This window comes from Mesoplodon bidens, assembly GCF_964165515.1.
Source record: "Mesoplodon bidens genome assembly, chromosome: 9".
NCBI lineage: Eukaryota > Metazoa > Chordata > Mammalia > Artiodactyla > Ziphiidae > Mesoplodon > Mesoplodon bidens.
Window position 1 is genome coordinate 95,329,562 of NC_138166.1, and position 23,004 is coordinate 95,352,565.

The 23,004-nt window shown below is 48.2% G+C and overlaps 2 protein-coding genes across 8 annotated transcripts; both read left to right on the forward strand.

The window, feature by feature from the left end:
• Nucleotides 1-679: 679 nt before the first annotated feature.
• Nucleotides 680-4,030, forward strand: TMEM139 (transmembrane protein 139). Of its 5 annotated transcripts, none has more exons than XM_081243625.1 (3): nucleotides 680-756; nucleotides 1,974-2,223; nucleotides 2,437-4,030. In XM_081243625.1, exons 2-3 carry the CDS (start codon nucleotides 1,991-1,993, stop codon nucleotides 2,828-2,830), a joined length of 627 nt encoding a protein of 208 aa, XP_081099751.1. In that variant the 5' UTR covers nucleotides 680-756; nucleotides 1,974-1,990; the 3' UTR covers nucleotides 2,831-4,030. The 5 variants fall into 5 exon arrangements, with proteins under 5 accessions (XP_081099751.1, XP_081099752.1, XP_081099750.1 ...); XM_081243626.1 differs by lacking the exon at nucleotides 680-756 and adding an exon at nucleotides 843-1,007; XM_081243624.1 differs by lacking the exon at nucleotides 680-756 and adding an exon at nucleotides 904-983.
• A 280-nt stretch (nucleotides 4,031-4,310) lies between these two features.
• CASP2 (caspase 2) lies at nucleotides 4,311-22,298 on the forward strand. 3 transcript variants are annotated; one of them, XM_081244946.1, is made up of 11 exons: nucleotides 4,311-4,459; nucleotides 7,807-7,957; nucleotides 8,263-8,430; nucleotides 8,590-8,671; nucleotides 9,263-9,357; nucleotides 9,635-9,811; nucleotides 15,437-15,565; nucleotides 15,713-15,803; nucleotides 18,995-19,141; nucleotides 19,282-19,391; nucleotides 19,555-22,298. In XM_081244946.1, the coding sequence occupies exons 1-11, from the start codon at nucleotides 4,386-4,388 to the stop codon at nucleotides 19,684-19,686; spliced, it is 1,356 nt and encodes a 451-aa protein (XP_081101072.1). In that variant the 5' UTR covers nucleotides 4,311-4,385; the 3' UTR covers nucleotides 19,687-22,298. The 3 variants fall into 3 exon arrangements, with proteins under 3 accessions (XP_081101072.1, XP_081101070.1, XP_081101071.1); XM_081244944.1 differs by having other exon boundaries at nucleotides 4,312-4,459; nucleotides 15,719-15,803; XM_081244945.1 differs by lacking the exon at nucleotides 9,635-9,811 and having other exon boundaries at nucleotides 4,312-4,459.
• Nucleotides 22,299-23,004: the final 706 nt, after the last annotated feature.

The window sequence follows — 23,004 nt, forward strand, 5'->3', positions numbered from 1 at the left end:
GAATTTTGTGCACAGCCTGAAGTTACCATCCTCCACCTGGGAGGAGGCCTTAGCTCCTGTAGAAGAACTCAAGGGTATATTGTCACTATATCCTTTGAGGAGGAACCAGGACTTGGCTTCATCGCAGAGCTATTGTTTCTTGACTGCTCCTCCACGGTTTCTACATTGCCTTCCTTCCGTAATTAGAAACTGTTGGAATCTGCCCTTTGAAACTCAGGGAAAGTCTCGGAGGCTAAAGCCTTTTTCCTACCAACAAGAAACAGGGGACCCAGAAAGGCTTTTGTACCCAGGAGGGCTCCTCAGGGTCCTGCTCGGTTTTAGAAGGAAGGTATGTAAACAGAACGTCACTGTATAGCGGGAAAAGGTGTGGGCAGGGGAGGAAGGGACGCCGTGCGGACGCAGTGGAGACAGTCTCCGCAGCAGGCGTCACCTCGGAGGGGGCCTGTGAAGAATCAAGCGTTAACTGGGCCAAGAAGCATACACAACACGTCTTACGGGTCTGCAGAAAACAAGGAACTTACAGAAATGGTACTTTGGCAGCAGAAGTAGGACACATCATTCCATGCCCACGGTGGTGCTTACAGTGTGCAAAGCACTGCGTGTTCCGCAGAGATCAAATAAACCGTGGCCTCCGCTCCCAGGCACAAAACGTATGACCTAAATATAATGCAAACTGCCCGGAATACCAAGCGCATTGAGCAGAAGGGAGAAGAAATGCGAATTTCACTCTGGTCCGAAGTACAAAGATCACTGGGGGTGAGTCTGGGGATTTCTCTCTTTAGGGCGCTGTAGGGGATGGGTGGAGTAAATAAGAGGCAGAAAAATCAAGGTGGGGCAGTAGGAGTTCAGCCTTCAGCAGAAAAGGGGAGGAGGAATCTCGCGCAGGATTGGGGCAGAAAAGTGGGTGGAACCAGTGGGCGCCACCCCGTCTCCTCCTCCCACCCCCGCCCACAACCTACCTACCTTGCAGTCTGGTGAGACAGGTGAGGGAGGAACTCCTAGCGCTGGTAAGAGGGGCAGGAGGGTCGTGGCTTTGGGGCTGGCATGTAAGGAAGCGGTCTGGCCCCTTTGTAGAATCGGTGACTCCTTCCTCTGCAGAGCTCAGGGAACTCCTGACAGGCTGGCTGGGGGTAGTGGCTGCCTAGGTGCTGCTGCTGTGTTGCAGGGGAATGGAAAGGCTTCTCCCCACCAGCCTCCCAACCCCTGTGCTAATAACTCCAGGCAGGAAACTTGAAATCTGAGTTTACCAAGTGAGGGCCGGTAGAGGGCGGGGGACCGTGCCAGACATGGGACACGGAGAGGTCAAGAATCATCTGGGCCTCTGTCCATTGCCCTAGACCTCTGTCTGTAAGATTCTCAGGTAGTTGTGTCCTGTGGCTTTGTTGTGTCTATGTGCACTTCCTCCCTCCAACTGGAGCATGGGGCTGACGGGAGGAAATGGGAAGACGGGGTCAAACAAGGTAAGTGGTGCCCTAAAGGGTCAGACTGAGGGACTCAGATTGGGCAGGTGGGGGGGTGGACGTTAGATGCAAGCAATAATAAAGGGCGGGGCCTGCCTATCACCTGGATTCCAGAGATGCCGTGAGTCCTGAGGCCCCAGGCAGGGCCTGCCCAGGACTGGATCCTGGAATGGGTAGAAATACAGAGATGGAAGGGAGACCATAGGGAAGAAGGAAAAAGTAAGGAACGCAGGGCTCTGACATAGTAAACTCACATGAGGGCTGGGAGTCAGGACTCCCGGGCTGGTTTCCTGGCTATTCCACACATACTGATACCCTGGGACAACAGTGTGATCCTAGAGAGAATTCCAGAGCTGAAGGGGACCCTGCAGATCACTTCTCTGGGCCATTTATTTGATTTGAGATTGAAGAAACGAACCCAAACAAAGGTGTCTAATATGCTTACTTTGAAATCTAACCCAGCGGTGATGCCAATTGCTAGTTTAGACACAACAGCTGTGTGTCTTTTTGCAGGAGCCTGGCGAGGGGCCATGGTGCCAAGGCAATTGTGGGGGACTCTGCAGAAGCCGCTTCTCTTCCTGTGTTGCACCTCCTTCCTCCTGGGGCTGGCTTTGCTGGGGATACGGCCGGACATCGCCCCTGTTGCTTATTTCTTTCTTACTTTGGGTGGCTTCTTTTTGTTGGCCTGCCTCCTGGCCTGTGTTTTGGAATGGGGGTCTCAATCAATGCAGACCGAGAGCCCAGGGGCCTCAAGCAATGCACGGTGAGTTAAGGGGTGGGCAGGATTGGAGGATTACATGTGGAACCATTCTCCCTGTGTCCCTCTAGACTCTAGGCGGACAGCCTCTGCTTTCCCCCTGTCATAGGTATCAGGGTCAGGGGCTAGTGGAGGGGTCTTTTGCTGGTAGAAGATAGAAAAGGGAAAAAAGGCTTCTTTCAGGAAGCCACTATTGACCTTATTTCTCCCCCCGCTCAGGGACAATGAAGCCTTTGAGGTGCCAACCTACGAAGAGGCCACAGTGTTGGAATCACAGTGCCACCCCCCAGGGGTGGATCAACCACCCTCCTACACCAGTGTTGTAATCCCCCCAGAACTTGAGGTGGGACAGCCTAGCCATCCAGGGGAGAACAGGAAAGCCAGACTGGACAGGCGAGTGGGCTCAGAGGGGTCTGTGATCTCAGGAAGCCCTGGAAGACCTCCAGTCAGCCTGCGGCTTCGGGGACCACGAGTGGCGTCCACTGTCCCTGATCTGCAGAGCTTGCGGGAGCCCCCCAAATTGGAACCTCTCACTCCACCCCCTGCCTACGATGTCAGCTTTGGTCCCCTTGATGATGATGTTTTCTATGGAAACAACTGGACACCCCCCTAAAGGTCTTTCCCAGGATATATCATCTTTCTGCACCAGACCCACTCATTCATTCGAACAATGCTTCCCAGTGCCTGTTATGGGTCAGGAACTGTCTCCACCTGGATGTCACAAATGATGACTTTAACCCAGAGGGGAGTGAGGCTATGGTGAGCCCTTCCCAGTTTTACAGGTGGCACATCCCAGGGATGTAGGTGGCACAATTTGAGTCTTCAGGCAATATTCAGTGACCTACCCCATACCTGGTATTTCCAGTTAGACTGAGGTTGAGATGAGATTCCAGAGAATCTAGTGAAGGAAGAAAAGAAACAATATCTGAGTGACAGCTCTGTTGCTTCTGTTCCAGGTGCTTTGCCTCTATTAGATCACAAAAATGAGGTATTATTGTCCTCATTTGAAAAATGAGGATCCTAAGGGTCAGAAAAAATTGATAATTTGCACAGGGGCACATCGCTAGTAAATAACACACAAATGTCTTGAATTCTGCTCTTCTGATCCCATAGCCCTTGTGTTTTCAATACAAGGCAACAGAAGCCAGTTCATGCACACATCTCTCAATTTCTGCCTTGGTCAATGGCTGGTGAGGGGTAGAAGACTTCGTGTAGACAGAATGGGGGACCAGCTGTGTCTGCAGACAAGGAGTGCTGAGTGGGACCAGGAGTGTGCCCAGAGCTGATCAAAACTGTGATGGTCCCTGCTCCAGATAGGAAGTTCCTGGCCCGGGGGGGCTAGACAGCAGTCCCCAGTGCAGGGTCCCATCCTATCTAGAAGCAGTGGAGTAAACTGCCCCAGGGGGAGGGACATCTGATTCTGAGGATGGGTGGATATGATGGTCAGAAAAGAGAAAACCCGAGGTCCTTGGCGAGGGGTGGTGGAGCATCTAAGGATCCCTCTCGCATCATCTATTATGAAGCACTGGAAACACCTGTACTGTCTGCAATAGCTTCAGCCTCACCCCTGCGCCTGACCACGCTGGGTTTTACCCGAGGACCCCCTGCCCTGCTTCCTCCGATACAAAGAGAACACCAGCTTCTCTGTAATCATGTGCTGTGCCTGTGATGCAGGTTTGAGCCAACCATCGCTGACCCACGCTCATTCTTTGCGCGGGTATCTGTCTAGCGCCTTCTAGTGCTGTCCTTGTCCTCCTTACCCTGGTCCCAACGGTTAACTTTAATAAAGTGAAAAGTCCGGCCACACCCATCTCCATACGGTTCTTGCAACAGGCGGGTGAGGAGAGGGGGGCGGTCCCGGGGAGGGAGCTGTGATTTCCGCGGGAACCGACGGCCAATCGGATGGCCAAGTAGGGCGGGGCGGCTCCTCGCTTCCCCTTCCGCCGAGCGCGCTCGCTCACCCCATTGGACAGCGAGTCCGCCGCGTGGGTTCTGCGCCTGCGCGCGCTCCGGCGACGGCGCGGCCGGCGTCGCGTGGGGGCGGAGCTGGGATAGCAGCGCGCAGGCGCTTTGCGCGCCGGCGGACGGGGGAGGGATGCGGAGGACGCGAGGGTTCGCGGTTTGTTTGGGTTGTGGGCGGTGCGCGCACAGCCCGGGAAAAGCGGGAAATGGCGGCGCCGAGCGCAGGCCCCCGGGCCGCCCTCCAGCAAAATGGGCTGATGACCGCTGATAGGGGGCGCAGGTGAGTGGGGAGGGTCCCAGGGGTCCGTAGTGGGGCCCAGGGAGGGAGACGCGGGTTTCAGGAGTATGGCCCTGGCGCCCCCTCCCCTCGGAGCCCCTGGAAGCCTCGGTGTCCACGCTTCCAGCCAAGGGTGGGAGGCCGGCTGAGCCCCCGAGGGGAGCGCGGGCGGGCGAATCTATTCTGGGCCTTGTCCCTCTCGAGCAAAGACTCCCCAGCCTCGATTCTTCCAACACCGGAGGCTCTGAACCAGGGGAGCTCTTTCCAGTCCTGTCAAATCTCGGTTTCTCTTAAAAGATTCTTTATTCTTTCTGTCCCTGGGTTCCCTTTTGAGGAACTAAACTCTGTACTCATAAAAATTGATGAGACCTGCAGATCTCGGAATTCTGCCTGATGTGCATTTGTTTCGGATTGAATATATCATGATCCGTATTGCGTTGGGTGTGATGACCAGATTTTCACAGCAGTCAACACAGATTTTGGGGTTTGAGTATTCTGAGACAAGGAGGTTCCCGAGGCTCCGAGTGTGTCTCAGCCTCTGCCCCAGTTAAATCATATCATGGCAGACATCACCCAGGATAACATATCTTAATGCCTTCCGGTCCAGACCCAGGTGATGAATTGAGGACTTTGGAACCAGAACCTGCAGAAGGACACAGAATCAAGACTTAAGAATCGCCTTTGTGTCCTTTCCTCCACCCCCTCCCCCCTTTCCCGATGTGTCCTAAAGTTCTAGGTGATTGTGGTTACTTTTGGAAAGTCCACCTTTGAGACTCTGCCTGTAGTATGGAATCCTGCAAGGATTATGTGTGTGTAGAATGGATACTGTTTCAGATTAAACCTAATAAGTTATTGATTGAAAATTCAAGTCTACAACTTAGAGTTAAGAACGGGGAGTGACTTAGTGAATTGTGTGGATGATACTGAGTAGGGAGAGGCTTTTTGAGGGGGCTTCCTAATGCAATGTCAACATTTAAGGGCAGACCAAAGGTCCTGTGAAGGAAACGGGGACCTAGTAAGCAGAGAGGGAAACTGGAGAGAATGGTGTCATGGAAACCAAGGGAGGAGAAAGTTTTAAGGAGAAAATACTACTGGTAAATTAAGGGGAAAAAGTCGAGTAAACCTACCCCACCATTGGTGTGTATCCTGAGGAAATACCCAGAATCCAGCTACTATGTTATTTTGCGATTGAACTATTAACACTTATTTTTACCAGCGTTCATACATGTTGTCATTGTTAACTGCTTTGCTGTGTTCCAAGGTGATTCTTTTTGGGTTTTTTAGTTTATTTATTTATTTATTTATTTATTTATTTTTGGCTGCATTGGGTCTTTGTTGCTGAGCAGGCTTTCTCTAGTTGTGGCGAGCGGGATCTACTCATCGTTGCGGTGCACGGGCTTCTCGCCGTGGTTTCTCTGCGGAGCACGGGCTCTAGGTGCGCGGGCTTCAGTAGTTGTGGCACATGGGCTCAGTAGTTGTGGCTCGCAGGCTCTAGAGCACAGGCTCAGTAGTTGTGGCGCAGGGGCTTAGTTGCTCCGCGGCATGTGGTATCTTCCCAGACCGGGGCTCGAACCTGTGCCCCCTGCATTGGCAGGCGGATTCTTAACCACTGCGCCACCAGGGGAACCCCCGGGATCCATTTTTAAATAGGTTTTTTAAGTTATAATCTGAAGCTGGTACCATATTCCTTTCTCACTGCCATCAGGTCCTTACTGTTGTCATGTACTTGGAAACTGTGACTAAGCAGGCTGGCACACCCTGGATTTATATAAATTAGGCACATAGATGTTATACACTGGAAATGGGATTCTTTTATTTTCTTTATAACATCTTTGTTGGAGTATAATTGCTTTACAATAGTGTGTTAGTTTCTGCTTTATAACAAAGTGAATCAGCTATACGTATACATATATCCCCGTATCTCCTCCCTCTTGTGTCTCCCTCTCACCCGGAAATGGGATTCTTTGAGTTCATCTTTCCAAACGCATAGCAAAACTAAGGAATCCTTGAAATGAAGACATCGCTCGTAAACTAAATTACCAAAATAATTTCGCCTTTACATGCTTTAACTCTTTGAGTGATTTCAGGTTATGTTGATTGTTTTCATCATTGGCATTTATCTACTGTGACTTTCCGTCAGATTTTTTACTTAATTCTGTTCTTATAGGATCCTGGTCATTTCTAGTGTTATTTTGTCACAGGAACTTACCTTTTTAAAAACCATAGTTGTGGGCTTCCCTGGTGGCGCAGTGGTTGAGAGTCCGCCTGCCGATGTAGGGGACACGGGTTCGTGCCCCGGTCCGGGAAGATCCCACATGCTGCGGAGCGGCCGGGCCCGTGAGCCACGGCCGCTGAGCGCCTGCGCGTCTGGAGCCTGTGCTCCGCAACGGGAGAGGCCACAATAGTGAGAGGCCCGCGTACCACAAAAAAAATAATAATAATAAAAATAAAAACCATAGTTGTAATTGGTAAGAGTAGGCTCAAGAAAATGTGTGTGTGTGTCTGATTTATGTTGAAGCTGTCCATTGGCTTGAGTTTTTGCCATTGTATTAAATTATTTTATCACAAAGGATTATTTTAGGCCTTCCTTGGTGGCGCAGTGGTTGAGAATCCGCCTGCCAATGCAGGGGACATGGGTTCGAGCCCTGGTCCGGGAAGATCCCACATGCCGCGGAACAGCTAAGCCCATGTACCACAACTACTGAGCCTGCGCTCTAGAGCCCGCGAGCCACAACTACTGAGCCCACATTCCGCAACTACTGAAGCCCACACACCTAGAGCCCGTGCTCCACAACGAGAGAAGCCACCGCAATGAGAAGCCCGCGCACTGCAGCAAAGAGTAGCCCCCGCTCGCCGCAACTAGAGAAAGCCCGCACACAGCAACGAAGACCCAACACAGCCAAAAATAAATAAATAACTAAATTTATATATTAAAAAAGGATTATTTTAGACTCATATCACTGTCAGCAGCTTAGATAAATAATGTGAAATGTTTTCTGGAATACTCCTTAATGAAAATTGGTGGGTCAGACGGAGGAATATTCCTTCTTGTGAGTATGTGTACTTGTGTGTGTATTATTTTTGTCACGATAGATATTTCCCCTCGTCAGACCATTCATCTCAGAAGATGGTCTCAGTTGAACATCCTCCATAAAGGATTGTATATCATTTCCTTATGATCAGTGTGTTACTGCTTAATACTTCTATGATTTTAAGCACGTTCAATAAAATATGTCTCGTTTTAGTTATCGTAAGTCCTGTTCTTTATATTTCTCCTACCCACACCTCTTCCGCTCCACTTCTCTGTGCCAGATCTTGTACTTGACAGCTTTTCTGTCTTTTATCTGTAGGATATTGGGAATCTATGGCATGCATCCTGACCATCAGGAAGCTCTCAAAAAGAACCGAGTGGTGCTGGCCAAACAGCTGTTGCTGGGCGAACTGTTAGAACATCTCCTGGAGAAGGACATTATCACCTTGGAAATGAGGGAGCACATTCAGGTATCTGAAGGCAAAAGAGAAAAGCCAAGTAAATATATTAGTGGTAGGAAGAGGAACAGAGTATAGTAAAGTGTGAAAAAGATGTCGTGCTTTACTGAGGAAATGAAAATGCTCTTCTACCCTAGAGCATGTAACAGAAAAGACATATAATTCAAGAATAATGGGGGAAGGACTTCCCACGTACATATTTTTCTGTAAAAGGAGTTCTTGAGATGGATGATACTGTTACTAGGAAGCTCATCTGGAGAAACAGAATTACAGCTGGATAAGTAAATGTGATGTCCTGTTTTATTCTTGTATTGTAGGCCAAGGTGTGCAGTTTCAGCCAGAATGTGGAACTCCTCAACTTGCTGCCCAAGAGGGGCCCCCAGGCCTTTGATGCCTTCTGTGTGGCCCTGAGGGAGACCAAACAGGGTCACCTGGAGGACCTGTTGCTCACAACCCTGGCTGGTCTTCAGCACATCCTCCCACCGGTATGGAGCCCTAGACATGTGGTGTGTTGAGAAGGGTTGGTTTGGTGGGAAAGGCATTTTTGAGACTGTGGTGAAGTGGGGAACAGGACTAGATTTCTGTATTATTTGGACCGGACCAGCTCCCTAAGGCCTGGTACGGTGGGTCCTGCTTTCTTACAGTTGAGCTGCGACTACAACTCGAGTCTCCCTTTCCCGGTGTGTGAGTCCTGTCCCCCCCGCAAGCAGCGCCGCCTGTCTCCAGGTGAGAATCGATGGCATAAAATGGGTCCCGCAGGTTGACTTCCGTTTCCTTGACTGACATCTGACTTTGCCCTAGTGTGAAACCCATTTTCGTTCATATTGGAACAGTTTCCTCAGTGAATTTGTTAGGGACCAGCAGGACAGTTTAGATGGGCTATGGGTTGGGCCTGTTTTTCGTCCATCATCGATGGTTTTTTAATGGTGATTGGCCCTTGGAGCAACTTGTGCAGGTAGGAAGTTCCTGCACATAATTGGCCTATCTCCTCTATAAAGCTTAGTTATTTTACGATGAGGAAAGACTACATCATGGGCCTCTACTCTGCTGATTGAGTAGCCTAGTGATTAGAACAAGGGTTTTATCATATACCCCATTCAGTCATTCACTGAGTTGAGCACCTACTACTATATGCAAGCTAAGTGCAGAGTATCCAGTGGTGAGCAAAAGCAAACAGGGTCTCTGCCCCCATAGAGCTTACAGACAAGGGAAGTGAGCAAGACCAGTAATTGTATTAAAAGGCTGCCTGAAGTTATAATGAAGAACTAGAATTGCTGTGTAGATTGTGTGCTAGTTTTTCTGCTCTTTATGATGCAGATACAGTGGAACACTTCCTAGACCATGGAGATGGTCCTCCCGGCCTTCAGGTGAAGTCTTGCACTCCTGAGTTTTATCAAACGCACTACCAGCTGGTGAGTCTTGCAAAATGGCAAGAGGAAAAGCATTGGGAAATGAGATACCCTTCCTGGGCATCTGAACTTAGTTTGTGTATATACATTTCTTTCCTGCCTTTATTAGTCAGAAAATAATTGCTGATTGAATGTGTTCTGTGGGTATTTCTGTACTTGACCTGGTGGGATGAAGAAGAAGAATGTGATGTCTTTGTTTTCTTGAAATGCCTCATCTAGTGGGGGAGGCATAGTTTCTGTCCTCAAGAAGCTCATGGTCTAATCGGCCTCCCCTCCCCAGGCCTATAGGTTGCAGTCTCGGCCTCGTGGCCTGGCACTGGTGCTGAGCAACGTGCACTTCACTGGAGACAAAGACCTGGAATTCCGCTCTGGAGGGGATGTGGACCACAGCACTCTAGTCACCCTCTTCAAGCTCTTGGGCTACAAAGTTCATGTTCTTCTTGACCAGACTGCACAGGTACCCTAGGCAGGACATGCTGACGTGTGCATTAGAGAATGGGACAACACTTGGGGGCCAGAAACGTCCATGCTCCTCTGCCTGCTGGGTTGTGCCTTACTGGAGTTATGTTCTCTCCCTACCTTTTACTTGCTGTGTTCTGCCTCCCATCTTGCAATCTAGTTTAAAAAAAAAAAAAAAAGGGGCTTCCCTGGTGGCGCAGTGGTTGAGAATCCGCCTGCCCATGCAGGGGACATCCCATATACAGTGGAGCAACTGAGCCTGTGTACCACAGCTACTGAGCCTATGCTCTAGAGCCCATGAGCCACAACTACTGAGCCCGCCTGCCGCAACTACTGAAGCCTGTGTGCCTAGAGCCCATGCTCCGCAACAAGAGAAGCCACTGCAATGAGAAGCCCAGATACCACAATGAAGAGTAGCCCCCGCTCGCCACAACTAGAGAAACCCTGCGCGCAGCAGCGAAGACCCAACACAGCCAAAAAATAAATAATAAAAAGAAAACAAAAGAAAAGAGAGAAAGGATTCAGGCCAGCCAGCTGCCTGGGTGTTGACTTCTCAGGGTGGCTGTGCGCTCCCTGAGTAAGAATAGTCCAGGGTCGGGTTCTCATCTTTACATGCTCAGCAACTTGATTCCCAGTCCCTCAGGAGGTGAGATACTGATATGCACCCAACCAACTAAGAAAAGATATTTATAAGTCAGGGTTACACAGGACAGTGACTTCTTGGTTGACGTTGCTGCTTAGGAGTCCAGTTCTCAAGATTACGTTGGCAGATAAAATTCTTACAAGTGAAGGTTTGCTAGAATTGTCCTTGTAAATACTGTTTTGTGGTCATTTCATGAATTAACCTATTTTTTTTTCTTTGGGCTGTGTTCGGTCTTTGTTGCTGCGCGGGCTTTCTCTGGTTGCAGCGAGCGGGAGCTACTCTTCGTTGCGGTGTGCGGACTTCTCATTGCAGTGGCTTCTCTTGCTGCAGAGCACGGGCTCTAGGTGCGCGGGATTCGGTAGTTGTGGCTCACGGGCTTAGTTGCTCCGCGGCATGTGGGATCTTCCCAGACCAGGGCTCGAACCAATGTCCCTTGCATTGGCAGGTGGATTCTTAACCACTACGCCACCAGGGAGGTCCCTAACATAACCTATTCTTATCAGTTGTGTGGCCACAAGACAGATCTGAGCGTAGATTACTTCTGAGCTAGGTTCCTGCAGGTCATAAGCATTCTTGTTAGGAGTTAGTCCCCTTTAGCCTCAGTTACCGGGATGTACCACTGACTTTGTTACCTTTAGGTAGTTCTGTTTTGAAATTGAAAATAGTCCATTGGTAAATTAATACTGATTCTTTATTTTGATTCAGAATAATAGTGCTTTCCTAAAGTTGCTTTTGGGAATATCCGTGGTAAAATTAAGGTTCCTAGAAGATTCTCTTTGGTCTATTGAGGTAGGGTGGTCAGCATTGTCTGTGGTCTTCATTTCTGTTTCTCAGCTGTCTTGCTTCTGTGAGAATAATTGTGTATTTGCAAAATTTTGGGTAAGGCCAGATTCATTGGTAGGGACCTGAATGTTGTTCTTTACATGCTATTACCAGCTTCCCAATAATAGCGCAGGCAAAGAAGTAAACCCACCCTTGCTTCAAAGCCATGGCTGGAACAGCTCCTTTCTACATCAAGCATTCACGTAGGTTGTATGCTTTCCTGAGAGATCTGCTGGGCATGAAGGGAATAAAGGTGGGACAACAGCTGTAATTCTTACAGAGGGAATCCTATTAGAAGGTCACTTAACAAAATGAATGCTATTTACATTTCTTTACAGCTTTTGGTCTAGTCATTTTTTTTTTACTAGGAATTTATTCTCTCATGGTTTTCCAAATTGTATGCAGTTGATAAGGGATTTTATGTGCTTGATAGTTAAAGATATATCACTAAGCACCAGGTCAGCTGTGTACTACTGATTCTTATCTCAGAGACAATAGCTTTGATGGGCCTATGGGTCCACTTCACAAATGCCATTCCCTGATGCAGATTCCAGGACCGGTTGGATTCTGATTCTCTGGTTACGTTGTCCTATAACTTGAATTGCAGTGGAGTTCAATTTTGAGCACCTTATAACAGGGGGCAACTATGTTAGCTGCCAGAGATTTTTTTAAATGTGGACCTTGAGTTCAAGGGACCTCAGTTAGATGAGGGAATCTTGACATCAGTTTAAAAAAAAAAAAAGACACATCCCCTATTTCCTAAGGACAGCAGAAGACTAGAGACAGTGTCTTCTACAGTAGTTAAGAGGAAGAAACCATCACCTGGGTAGATATGGTCAGAAGGATAAGTGGAGGATGTGAGACTTAAGCTGCCCGTGAAGGATGGAAGCTACTGAGGCAGAGGAGGAGTGAAGGGGTCCTACACGGGGAGAACAGCATACAGATTAGAAATATGTGTGTGTTAGGGACCTTGTGGGTGAACCAAATGTCTAGGGCACAGGAGTTCCAAAAATGAGATTGGAGAAAAAGGGACCAGAGTGCACAGGGCCTTGAATGGTCTTCCCAAAGGAATTGGACTTCCTTGTGTTGACATTAGAACATGGTTAGTAGTTTTTGAATAGAAAGGTGACGCATTCACAGTGATGATTCAGGAAGATTGATACGACAGTAATGAATGAGGTAGAGACCAGTGGCAGGGAATACAGTTTGGAGTTAATATCATAATGCCAGTATGAGATGGTGGGGGCCTGGATGGGATAGTGGACCAAAAGGAAAAGAATATACGTGAAAAATAGTATAATGGCAGGATTGTACTGCCAGTGCTTTGTGATTAAATAACTACCTATGGAAGAAGATGGAGAACGTAAGGAATTGAGGGCCTCAGAGGAAGTCAGGACCAAAGATGTGAATTTGGGAACTACTTGTGTAGGAAAAAGACTTTTAAGTAATGAGAGATTATGAGCTTTGAGAAAAAGCAAAAGGGCTAGGACTGAACCTTCGGGATATCACCCTCCATGTATCCTAGTCCTCAGCTCTGGAGACTCAGAAACAGGAGGAGGACATTGCAGAATCAATTTCTGACAGTGGCCAACCGAACTTTCCGATGCAGTTAAAACCAGGTAGCAACAGTGGGTGTGATAATTTGGTGCGCTAGGCATCTGTACAGGATACTATCTTTCTGATAGAACATCTCAAGAGGCTCAATTCTTTTTTTTTTTTTTTTTTTTAACTTTTTGGCCATGCCACAAGGCATGCAGGATCTTAGTTCCCCGACCAGGGATTGAACCTGTGGTCCCTGCAGTGGAAGCGTTGAGTCTTAACCACTGGACCTCAGGGGAAGTCCCTCAAGTCTTTATATAATTTGGTGAGCAAAGAGACAGAACCAAGAAAATTTAGATCCTCTTTTTCTCCCCGTATTATTCCTTTTTGCTTTAGAGATAATTCCATTTAAAAATTGGAGATAGTGTCGTCTCAGAGAATCATTTCACCTGACAGTGCTGGAGAGCACGCTGTTATCCTCACCACTCATGTAGGTGTTCAGTGCTTCTGTTCATCATCACAGTCTTTTCTTCTTGCATCTACCTCATGAGTTTTACTAGTTCTAGACGTACAGTTTATTGTATATTAGGAAATGAGATACACTTTAAAGTGGCAGGTTTCCTTTCACCATGTGGTGGTATTGGTTTGTAACTTGCATTTGGTCACAGACGGATTTGAGGGTATAGGGGCAAGCTATGGCTCATCTCTGGAAAATACAGCTGCCAGTAATATTGTGGGTATCATTTCAGGGAGTTCACATTTCAGGGAGTTTTCTTCTGTGTCCCCCAGCCAAAAACACATGGAAGTGTTAAGAGCCCTGCTATTTATAGAAGTTCTGTAATTTTATCAGAAATAGATCTAGAGATCCTATTTTAAGCTATGCTACTTTCGGAAATATTTCCCCAAATGACTAACCCCCATTTATTGAATGGTTTAATCTTACTAAATTCAGTTACAAAGCCCGTGTGTTAACTTTGGGCTTTGTTGTCTTCTATTTACTGACCTAGTAATCTCAGTTAAGTGCAAAATGCTCCTGAGTGCCTAACCTGTATATTTATTCCCTTCTTGGAGCAAAATGAACTTCACCTATTACAGTTAAATTCTGTTACAGTCAACTCCAGAGGAGCAGTCATACTTATGTAGGCTCTTGAGATGATATATTCTTAAAATGAATGAATTTTGGATATCTTTTACTACCTTAAGATCTCCAATATTATGGTTGGGTTCTGTTTGCTCAGAAAATACACATGCTTTTTCAGCACAGCCAGTTTCTCCATTTCCAGTGCAATTGCAGACTTTCAAGTCTCTTATTAAGACTCAATTATGTGCAAACAGAACTATTCCAAACAGATAAGCAGCTCTCAAACATTAGCACATCAGAATTACCTGGAGGGCTTGTGAACACACAGTTCACAAAGTCTTGGGGGCCAAGACTTCGCAGTTCTTACAGGTTCCCAGGTGATGCTGATGCTGCCCTTTTAGGGGCCACACTTGGAGAACCACAACAATGTATTATACAAGTGTGTGTTTTATTGGGGGCTGTGTATGGACTGTTAGATATATGTGTACCATAACTGTTCTGCCTAGATAGCATATTCTTCATTACATTTTGATCAAGTTCATAGTAAAATGAGCTTTTTTTCTCTCTGCTCATCTCAGAGACAATCCAGACATCTTGAGTTGTAGAGGGAGACATAGGTTTAAAAGTTTGTATCATGTTATTATACTGTTAGGTATAATGCTTCAGTTAGAGTGTTATTCATATATGGCAATCTAGTGCAAGATCAAAAAGATTCTTAAGTTAGACTGCACGGTTTCTTTGAAAAAGTAATATTGTTACCCTTCATGAGACAGGCACATTGTAATGGCAGATCTTTGCAGTATGTGCCAGACATAGCGATAAGTCCTTTCTATGCCATATCTCATTTAATCTTTACAAACTTGGAGGAAATTTACGCTTAATTGTCTTACAAAATGGGTATTAGAGCCTTGAGGGGCTAAATAACTTGTTCTAATTTATGAACCTAGGGATCCAACTTAGGTCTGTCTGATCCCTTGGCCCATATATGTAGTCATGACCCTGTACAGAATCCTCCATAGAGTGTGTTCGTCCGTGGAGAAAGCGTTTTATACAGACATCATCACTGTCTCCGGGAACTTAAATTCTCAGGCAGAAAACAGCAAAGGAGTACTGCTGTCCTCTACTCTCACGATCCTGCGAGCCCGCTGTCACACAGCAGTTCTTGTAGCTGTTACAGTTTACCCGGCCGTCCCCCTTGTGCCATTTATATACAAGGGCATATGCTCTGAAGAAGGATCAGGTTGATGATTGGAGAATGGATAAAGTTAGCTAGCTCGTGCATGATTAGCTTCATTAATAACTTGCTTTAATCCAGGAGTTCTTAACATACCTCGGTGAGTCTGTGAGTTGTAAAATTATATTCAGAATTTTGTCTGAAGTCATGCAGTTTTCTGGTGCATCTCTGACTTCACTTACCGTTGACCACAGGAATGTAGGGAACACACTGTACCTTCTAATAGCTTAGGGTTTCATACACTGAGGAGAAGCTTACATTGGGGCTGACTAGCGGACAACGCTAAAAGGTGTCTTTCTTCTAGGAGATGCAAGCGAAGCTCCGGAATTTTGCCCAGCTGCCCGCCCACCGTGTCACGGACTCCTGCATAGTGGCGCTCCTCTCCCACGGCATGGAGGGCGGCGTCTATGGCGTGGATGGTGCGCTGCTTCAGGTGCGTGCCGTCCCGTGGCCGCAGCTCCGCAAGCTGGGCCGCTTCCCCTCCCGCCTGCCTGCCCCTCTCTCCAGCGGCGGCTGCTGTTGTGTGTAGGGCCCAGGCGGTCCCGCTGACCACCGACCTCCCTCCTCCCTTGTTTGGCAGCTACAGGAGGTTTTTCGGCTCTTTGACAATGCCAACTGCCCGAGCCTGCAGAACAAGCCGAAAATGTTCTTCATCCAGGCCTGCCGTGGAGGTGAGTGCCCCGGCCGACCGGCACCTGGGTGTGGCCCCTGGGCAGCCTCCCACCAGCCCTCACTGTCCTGTTTGCTCCTCCCAGGTGCTATCGGATTCCTTGGGCACCTCCTTCTGTCCACTGCTGCCACCGCCTCTCTTGCTCTGTAAGTGTCTCCCAATGCATGGGGTGTGCTGGGACTTGGGCAGCCCTCGGCTCTCAGGTTGGTCAGCTCTCTGTGCACTGCCACATCCTGTCCTCCAGACGCTCTTTACCAGTGTCTTCGCCTTCTTTCCCGAGGACGCTGCCTTCTTTCTGTGCTTATTAACCCTGATGCGCTTTTTTTGGTTACTCATTCCAGTTAAGGACTTCCCGGCTGTCTCTGCTTCCTAGCCCTCTCACTTGATCCTCTTCCTCTTTTTTTTCCTCCACCTGTCCTCCCCCTTTCCACTTTCTCCTTTTACTTCTCGTCTCACCTGCACTCCGTTCTTGTCTCCTCCCTTCTCTGTGTCACTCACGTGTCATGCAGGAAAGCAGCGCAGAAGCCCCGTGTCAGCCTCTGGCTCGCGCTCTTCTTTGAGCTGCTGCCGTCCCTCTTCTTTCTTGCACGCAGTCTCTTTTACCCCTTGAAGAGCCAGGACTCCCCGACTAGGCTCTGAAGACATGGAGGCCTGCTTCTCATCTTGGAGGAAAACAGTAATAATTAAAAGCTCTAAATGTGGAGTCAAATTCTGCCTCTACCACTGACTAGTTATGTCAAGTTAGAGAAGTTGCTCAATGTCCCTGCACCTTAGTTTCCTCAGTATAAAATGTAGTTAATCATCAGACCTACTTCATAAGGTCAGGCTGTTGTGATGATTAAGTGAAATGGTTCGTATGAAGGACTTACTTAGCACAGTACCTGGCTCATAGGAAATCCACGGAAAGTGCCAGCTCTGACTCTTAGGACATGATCCGTGCCCTTAAGGGGCTTGTAGTTTGATTTAAAGGTCACTTTGTCCAAGCATTCAAATAATACATTTTTTACATGGGTGTGGAGTAACAGATAGATCCTTTCAGGGAAAAGGGGGGAATGCAATATGACAAGCATACCAAGATTTAAAAGATATCCCCTTCCCCCCCAAAAAAAAAGGTGTGCTGAGCCAGAAGTATGCCCAAATCTAATTTAAAAACTGAGCATCTGGGCTTCCCTGGTGGCGCAGTGGTTGAGAGTCCGCCTGCCGATGCAGGGGACACGGGTTCGTGCCCCGGTCTGGGAAGATCCCACATGCCGTGGAGCGGCCAGGCCCGTGAGCCATGGCCGCTGAGCCTGCGCGTCCGGAGCCTGTGCTCCGCAACGGGAGAGGCCACGGCAGTGAGAGGCCCGCGTACCGCAAAAAAAAAAAAAAAACTGAGCATCTGCGTCAGTCATATGTAATGAGATGTGGCTGACCACGTGACAATATACCTTTAGCTACAGCTGAGATTTTGGACTTTGGACTTTGACACATAATAGTACAGAGCTATTGGGAGCTTAAGTAAGAAATAGTGTGATAAATTTTTTTTTCAGGACAATTACCATGGCAGGGAAAAGTGCTAAGAAAAGAGTATGTGCAGGCAGCAGCTTACTTTTTTACGCACCTGCTGTATCCCCAGGCTCAGAGCACTACCTGATATGTAGTAGCACTTCATAAATATTGAATGAATGGATGGAAATTAATCTGCCTAAAAAGCGTAGCAATAATATAAAACATATATATGGGGATACTGTGAAAAAAAACATTTATTGATTAATAGATCTGAGAGACAAAGACAAGGGAGGAGCCTCCTTTCTCTTGAGGGACACATTCAGCTTGGTCTGTTTGCTTTAGGAGGTGTCACTAACAAAATAAAAGGAAATAAACATGTTCGTGATCATTTTCTCCTCCTATGTTCAGAGATTATATACAAATACTAGACCTGGATAGGGAAGAATTGCTCTTTTCTGGGCTAACGTGAATCTTCTCTCTAAAATTAAATCCTTCAAGGCATGACCAGTAGCCAGCTCTTCCTTTGAAAGCCTGAGTTCAACTGTCTTCCGCTGTATCTAGTTAACATAATTGATGCCTGTTAGAAGGACTGCCCCACCCCGGATGACTGGCTCCTAAACTGGAGTGTAAGCTCCAGAAGGGCAGGGACTTTCTCTTCACTATATCCTTAGGGCTTCAAACAAAAACAGTGCCTGGCATATGGCAGTTGCTCAATAAATTTTTATTGGATCAGTGAATCTTGGTCATTTTCTGCACAGACCTTCAAGCCTCACTCCTGTTTCAGGCTGTCTTGGGGGTCCTGTGGAGAGGGAGGTGTAAGAAAGCATACTTACTCCTTCACCTTCGGCGTGACAGCCGTGTGTCCTGTGTCTCTCCTACCGCCCCCACGACAACAGCATCAGAAGGAGAACATGTCTTGGGGTAGATAAGGCCTAGGTCAGGAGGTTGGACATGTGCTCAGGTTATGTTGAGAATCTACTGCTAATATTGAGTAACAGTGTTCTTTTTACATGTTGTAGGAGAAAATAGTCAAATTATCCCAATTTTAAGTTTCTTTAAATTTCTCTTAAATTTTGCACGCCAGCTACAATTTGGCTTATGAAATTAATAAACAATAAGTGATTTAAAAATACCCAAAACACCCTGAAAACAGCTGATCATGCTTAGCTTTATAATTTGTTTATTGATAGATAGATTTGAGGTTGTAGTTTTCATATAGCATAAGTGTAGTAATCATATTTTTGGTTTCTTGTTTTTCTTTTTTATATAGTAAAACTAAATATATCAATATTTTATTGTGTATTGCAATAAGGAGCACTTTGACTTCCAGGAATATTGACAATTGAACAAGTGAATCATGGACACAGGTGGCTTTTCATTCTGTTTACAAGGAGTATTTGATGCAGCATTTTCCCTGTCTTACACAGAGTGGACAAAGCTCAGGCTGTGTATATGTGCATGTGCTTGGGCACGGTGTCTGGCCTGTCACGGGCACCCTCTGTGTGATCGGTGTACTCTGGCAGAGGAATGGGAGTAATGGTGTTTGTTCGTTTGTTTGTTTGTTTTTTAATTCATCGGCCACAGGTTGGAGGCAACAGCTGGAAATGGTTCTTCCCAGTCAAGGTTTCAGGGCACTCGGGCTTGCCTGTGACAGGCCCAAGAGAGGAAATAACATCTTTGTCCACTCTGTCTGCCTTTGTACAGATGAAACAGATCGTGGGGTCGACCAGCAAGACGGGAAGAACCATGAGCGATCCCCCGAGTGCGAGGAGAGCGATGCCAGTAAAGAGGGGCTGAAGATGCGACTGCCCACTTGCTCGGACATGATTTGTGGCTACGCCTGCCTCAGAGGTATCGTGAGTTCCGAAGGAGAGATCCAGAAGGTGGCGTCTCTCTCTGACTGCGGGGGGAGCGGGTGTCGGCGAGGTCCGTCCAGCTGTGTGAGGGTGCCCGGGACCTTCGCTGTGTGCTCACTGCTGTCCTGGTTGCAGGGACCGCTGCCATGCGCAACACCAAGCGGGGCTCCTGGTACGTGGAGGCCCTCACTCAGGTGTTCTCTGAGAGGGCCTGTGACAAGCATGTGGCCGACATGCTCGTGGAGGTAAGTCGGCTCTGTGGCGCCAGGAACCTTCTACGTCCCCGCGCTGTTCTACCTTCCTCCGCCCTTGCCCTGTTTTTCACGGTCTCCCTACCCTTCCTCTTCTGCTGGGATCATGGAAACACCCGATTCTCAAACCATGGGCCCTGCGTTTCTGCCTTTGCAGGTGAACGCGCTCATCAAGGAGCGGGAAGGCTACGCCCCGGGCACGGAGTTCCACCGATGCAAGGAGATGTCCGAGTACTGTAGCACTCTGTGCCGCCACCTCTATCTCTTCCCGGGACACCCTCCCACGTGATGCCGCCTCCCGCCACCCGTGCCACGAGGAGGCCGCTGGACCACAGGAGGCGTGATAGAGCCTCCTGTCTCCAGGACGCACGGTTTCTGTCCCTCCCCCTCAGGGACTGGGAGTATCCCAGGCGCGTTTCACATGCCCATCGTCTCCACCTTTGACCTCGTCTCCACCTTTGACCTTAGACTACAGGCTGGCTACTCCCATGGGAGGCGCTCTCCCTGTGGAACCAGCTCCGGCTGGACCTGTTGCCTGGAGCGTTTGGCCTCAGTCGAGGGACCTGGCAAATGAGGTTAAGAACACCGTGTCTCGATGGGGAGAGGGCGTGTGGGTTTCCTCGATGCTTGTGTTCGGTTTCTGCCCCCAGGGCTCTTGTAGGACGCGTTTGGTGATTGCTTTTATTCCTGTAGTTGGGGTGTCTCAGAGGTATGTCACATCCCAGCCCCATTTGTCTCAGAGTGAGAGTTTGAAAGGTGTCCTGGTTTGACAGAGACCTTTTTCAGTTGATTTCAGAAGGCCAAGCAGGACAGGAGTCACTCTCTGCTGCTGTGGGTGGGCCCTTACCTGTGCATACATTCCCGTCAGTTCCGGAATGTCATCCCCTGGAAGGACTGTCTTCTCAACTCCACTCTTGGCTCTTTGGGGCTCAGGGAATCCAGCGTTCAGCGGAGGTTAGGGTTTGGATGCCTTGTATCTGTTACTTGTTGATCTTTGCCCATGGAAGTTTCAAAGATCTTTTAATCGGTTGTTCCTTCTCTGAGCTTTGTACCCGAAATGAGCCTTGCAGGGCGTGTCAGCAGAGGCAGATAAGAGTGGTAGGCTTGCTCGTACTTTGTAATCTGTCACCTTATCCTCCTTTTTCTTCCTGTGAAGTGTCCCCTCTATAAAAGCTTCCTAGTTATCTCCCTGCTTCCTGTTTCTCCCTTCTTTACCTTCGTCTCATCCTGTTTACTGCTCCACCAACGCTGTCTAAAATACTGCTTAACTGGATCATTTGGCTGCTCAAGGATGTGATGTAGTACCTTGTTCCCTCTTTCTGCCTCAGTATCAAATCCCCTTTTGATTTTATGTGGCCTATTTCCCCTTGCCGTTATGACTTTCCATTTCAGGGAGACCACTGCTATGTATGTTATTTGTTCACCCTAGAAGCCATCTTTATCTGTGCTTTTATGAAACTTCCCTATTCTTTTTTTCTTTTTTTTTTTTTTTTTTTTGGCGGTATGCGGGCCTCTTACTGGTGTTGTGGCCTCTCCCGTTGCGGAGCACAGGCTCCGGACGCGCAGGCTCAGCGGCCATGGCTCACGGGCCCAGCCGCTCCGCGGCATGTGGGATCTCCCCAGACCGGGACACGAACCCGTATCCCCTGCATCGGCAGGCGGACCTTCAACCACTGCGCTACCAGGGAAGCCCGAAACTTCCCTATTCGTAAAAGCCTTCTTTTTTGCTGCTGTTCTTGCCCCTTTCAATCCAGTCTCTGTATGACAGATTTTGGTTTGGGTTTTTAAATATAAATCTGATGCTGTTACTCCCCTGCTTGGAACCCTCTGGTTTCCTATCACACCTCAAATAAAATCCAGACTCTTTACCTTGGCCTGCAGGGCCTCATTAAGTGCTGATTTCCCTGTAAGCAACAGCCCACTGCTGTCCTCAGTTTCTCAAACATTCTGAGGTCTTTCCTGCCCTGGGCCATCAGACACTCTTCTAGGGTCCACTAAGCTCCACTCCTCACCACTCTTGGCTCTGGTGGCTTCTTTCTTTATCCTTCAAGTCTGAGCTTAAATGCCACCTTTTTGTGGAGGCCTTCCCAGGCCATTCTGTCTCTAAGAATCATGTTTCTTTATTACTGTGTCCTGTTTAATCCCCTTTATTGCACTTATCTCAATGCATAATCATCAGTTAGCGTGCTTCACTTGTCCATTCCTGTCTCTACTTTAAGCTCCATGAGAGCAGAAACCTTGTCTCTTTTGTTCACTAATATGTACCCAGTGCCTGGCACATCTTGGGTCTTCAATAAATGTTTGCGGAAGGAAGGAAGCAACCTAGACTCCTACTTTTTTTTTTTTTTTTTTGCAGTACGCGGGCCTCTCACTGTTGTGGCCTCTCCCGTTGCGGAGCACAGGCTCCGGACGCGCAGGCTCAGCGGCCATGGCTCACGGGCCCAGCCGCTCCGCGGCATGTGGGATCTTCCCGGAGCGGGGCACGAACCCGCGTCCCCTGCATCGGCAGGCGGACTCTCAACCACTGTGCCACCAGGGAAGCCCTAGACTCCTACTTCTGGACAAAATTTCCCTTTTGGCAAAATACCCAGTTTAGTATTTGTACTTTATTTTCCCACATGTTTTGTTTTATCCACTCGTATTATTAGCTCCTGAAGACAGAAATCACACGTGGGACAACTTTTTCCACGCCTCCCGTGGTTCCGGGCACAGTGCTCAGCCTCTCATAGTTCAGGTGCTCAGTGAATACTTGTCCTGCAGGGGTTCGGAGACTTGTTGCCAAGTCCTGCCCTTGGCTCAGTATCGTATGGAAGTACTTGGGTGACAGAACCTCTCCTCGTCCCACTGCCAGGATTTTGTATTGCCATCTGGTGCCAAATAAACGCTCATATTTATTACCGACGTGTGCCTGACGTCTCTGTATCTGTAGATAATCTGTGTTCTAAAGCCCGCTTATTTCCATTGCCTTAGCTTCTTACAGTGTTCCTCACCACCTCACAATGCATACCCAGAGCCCAACACCTCTTGTTTTGCTGCCAGGTCTTTTTTATACAACCAGATCCACACCTCGGATGAGCCCATCTCCATTGTCATGGCCACAGGCAACTGGCCAAAATATGGCTACCAGCACTGGGATTCCTCATGGTCAGAAGAGATGGAAGAGTCATTGGCAAGCAGTGTTGGTTCTGGATTGCTTAGATTATGGGATGGAGGCTGGAGAAGCAGGTTGAGCTAGAATAGGATGAGGAGGATCCTAGAATTCCTGATCTCACGTGATCCAACTTGGATTTAATATTTTCCAGGGTGGGCGTAGATCGTAAGAGAATTCTCGGGCAGCATGGAAGAGGTCTAAGTAGTGGGCTGTGTAACCTGGGGAGTTCTCAGGGTGTGATGTGTCTACGCCCAGAAAGGTAGGTGTACACATGCAGGTGGGCTATGGGGGGCTAACACGTTCTGTTGGAGCATTGTGGTAGGAAGCTGCTGTGGACCTTGGGGGAAGGAAGCTTGTCCAGGAATCCAGAGGAGGAAGAGTTAAGAGGGATGAAGTTGAGCTGCAACATCACTGGGTGGAGGAGGGGCACTGACCTGCAGAGCGGGCTGGACCCGG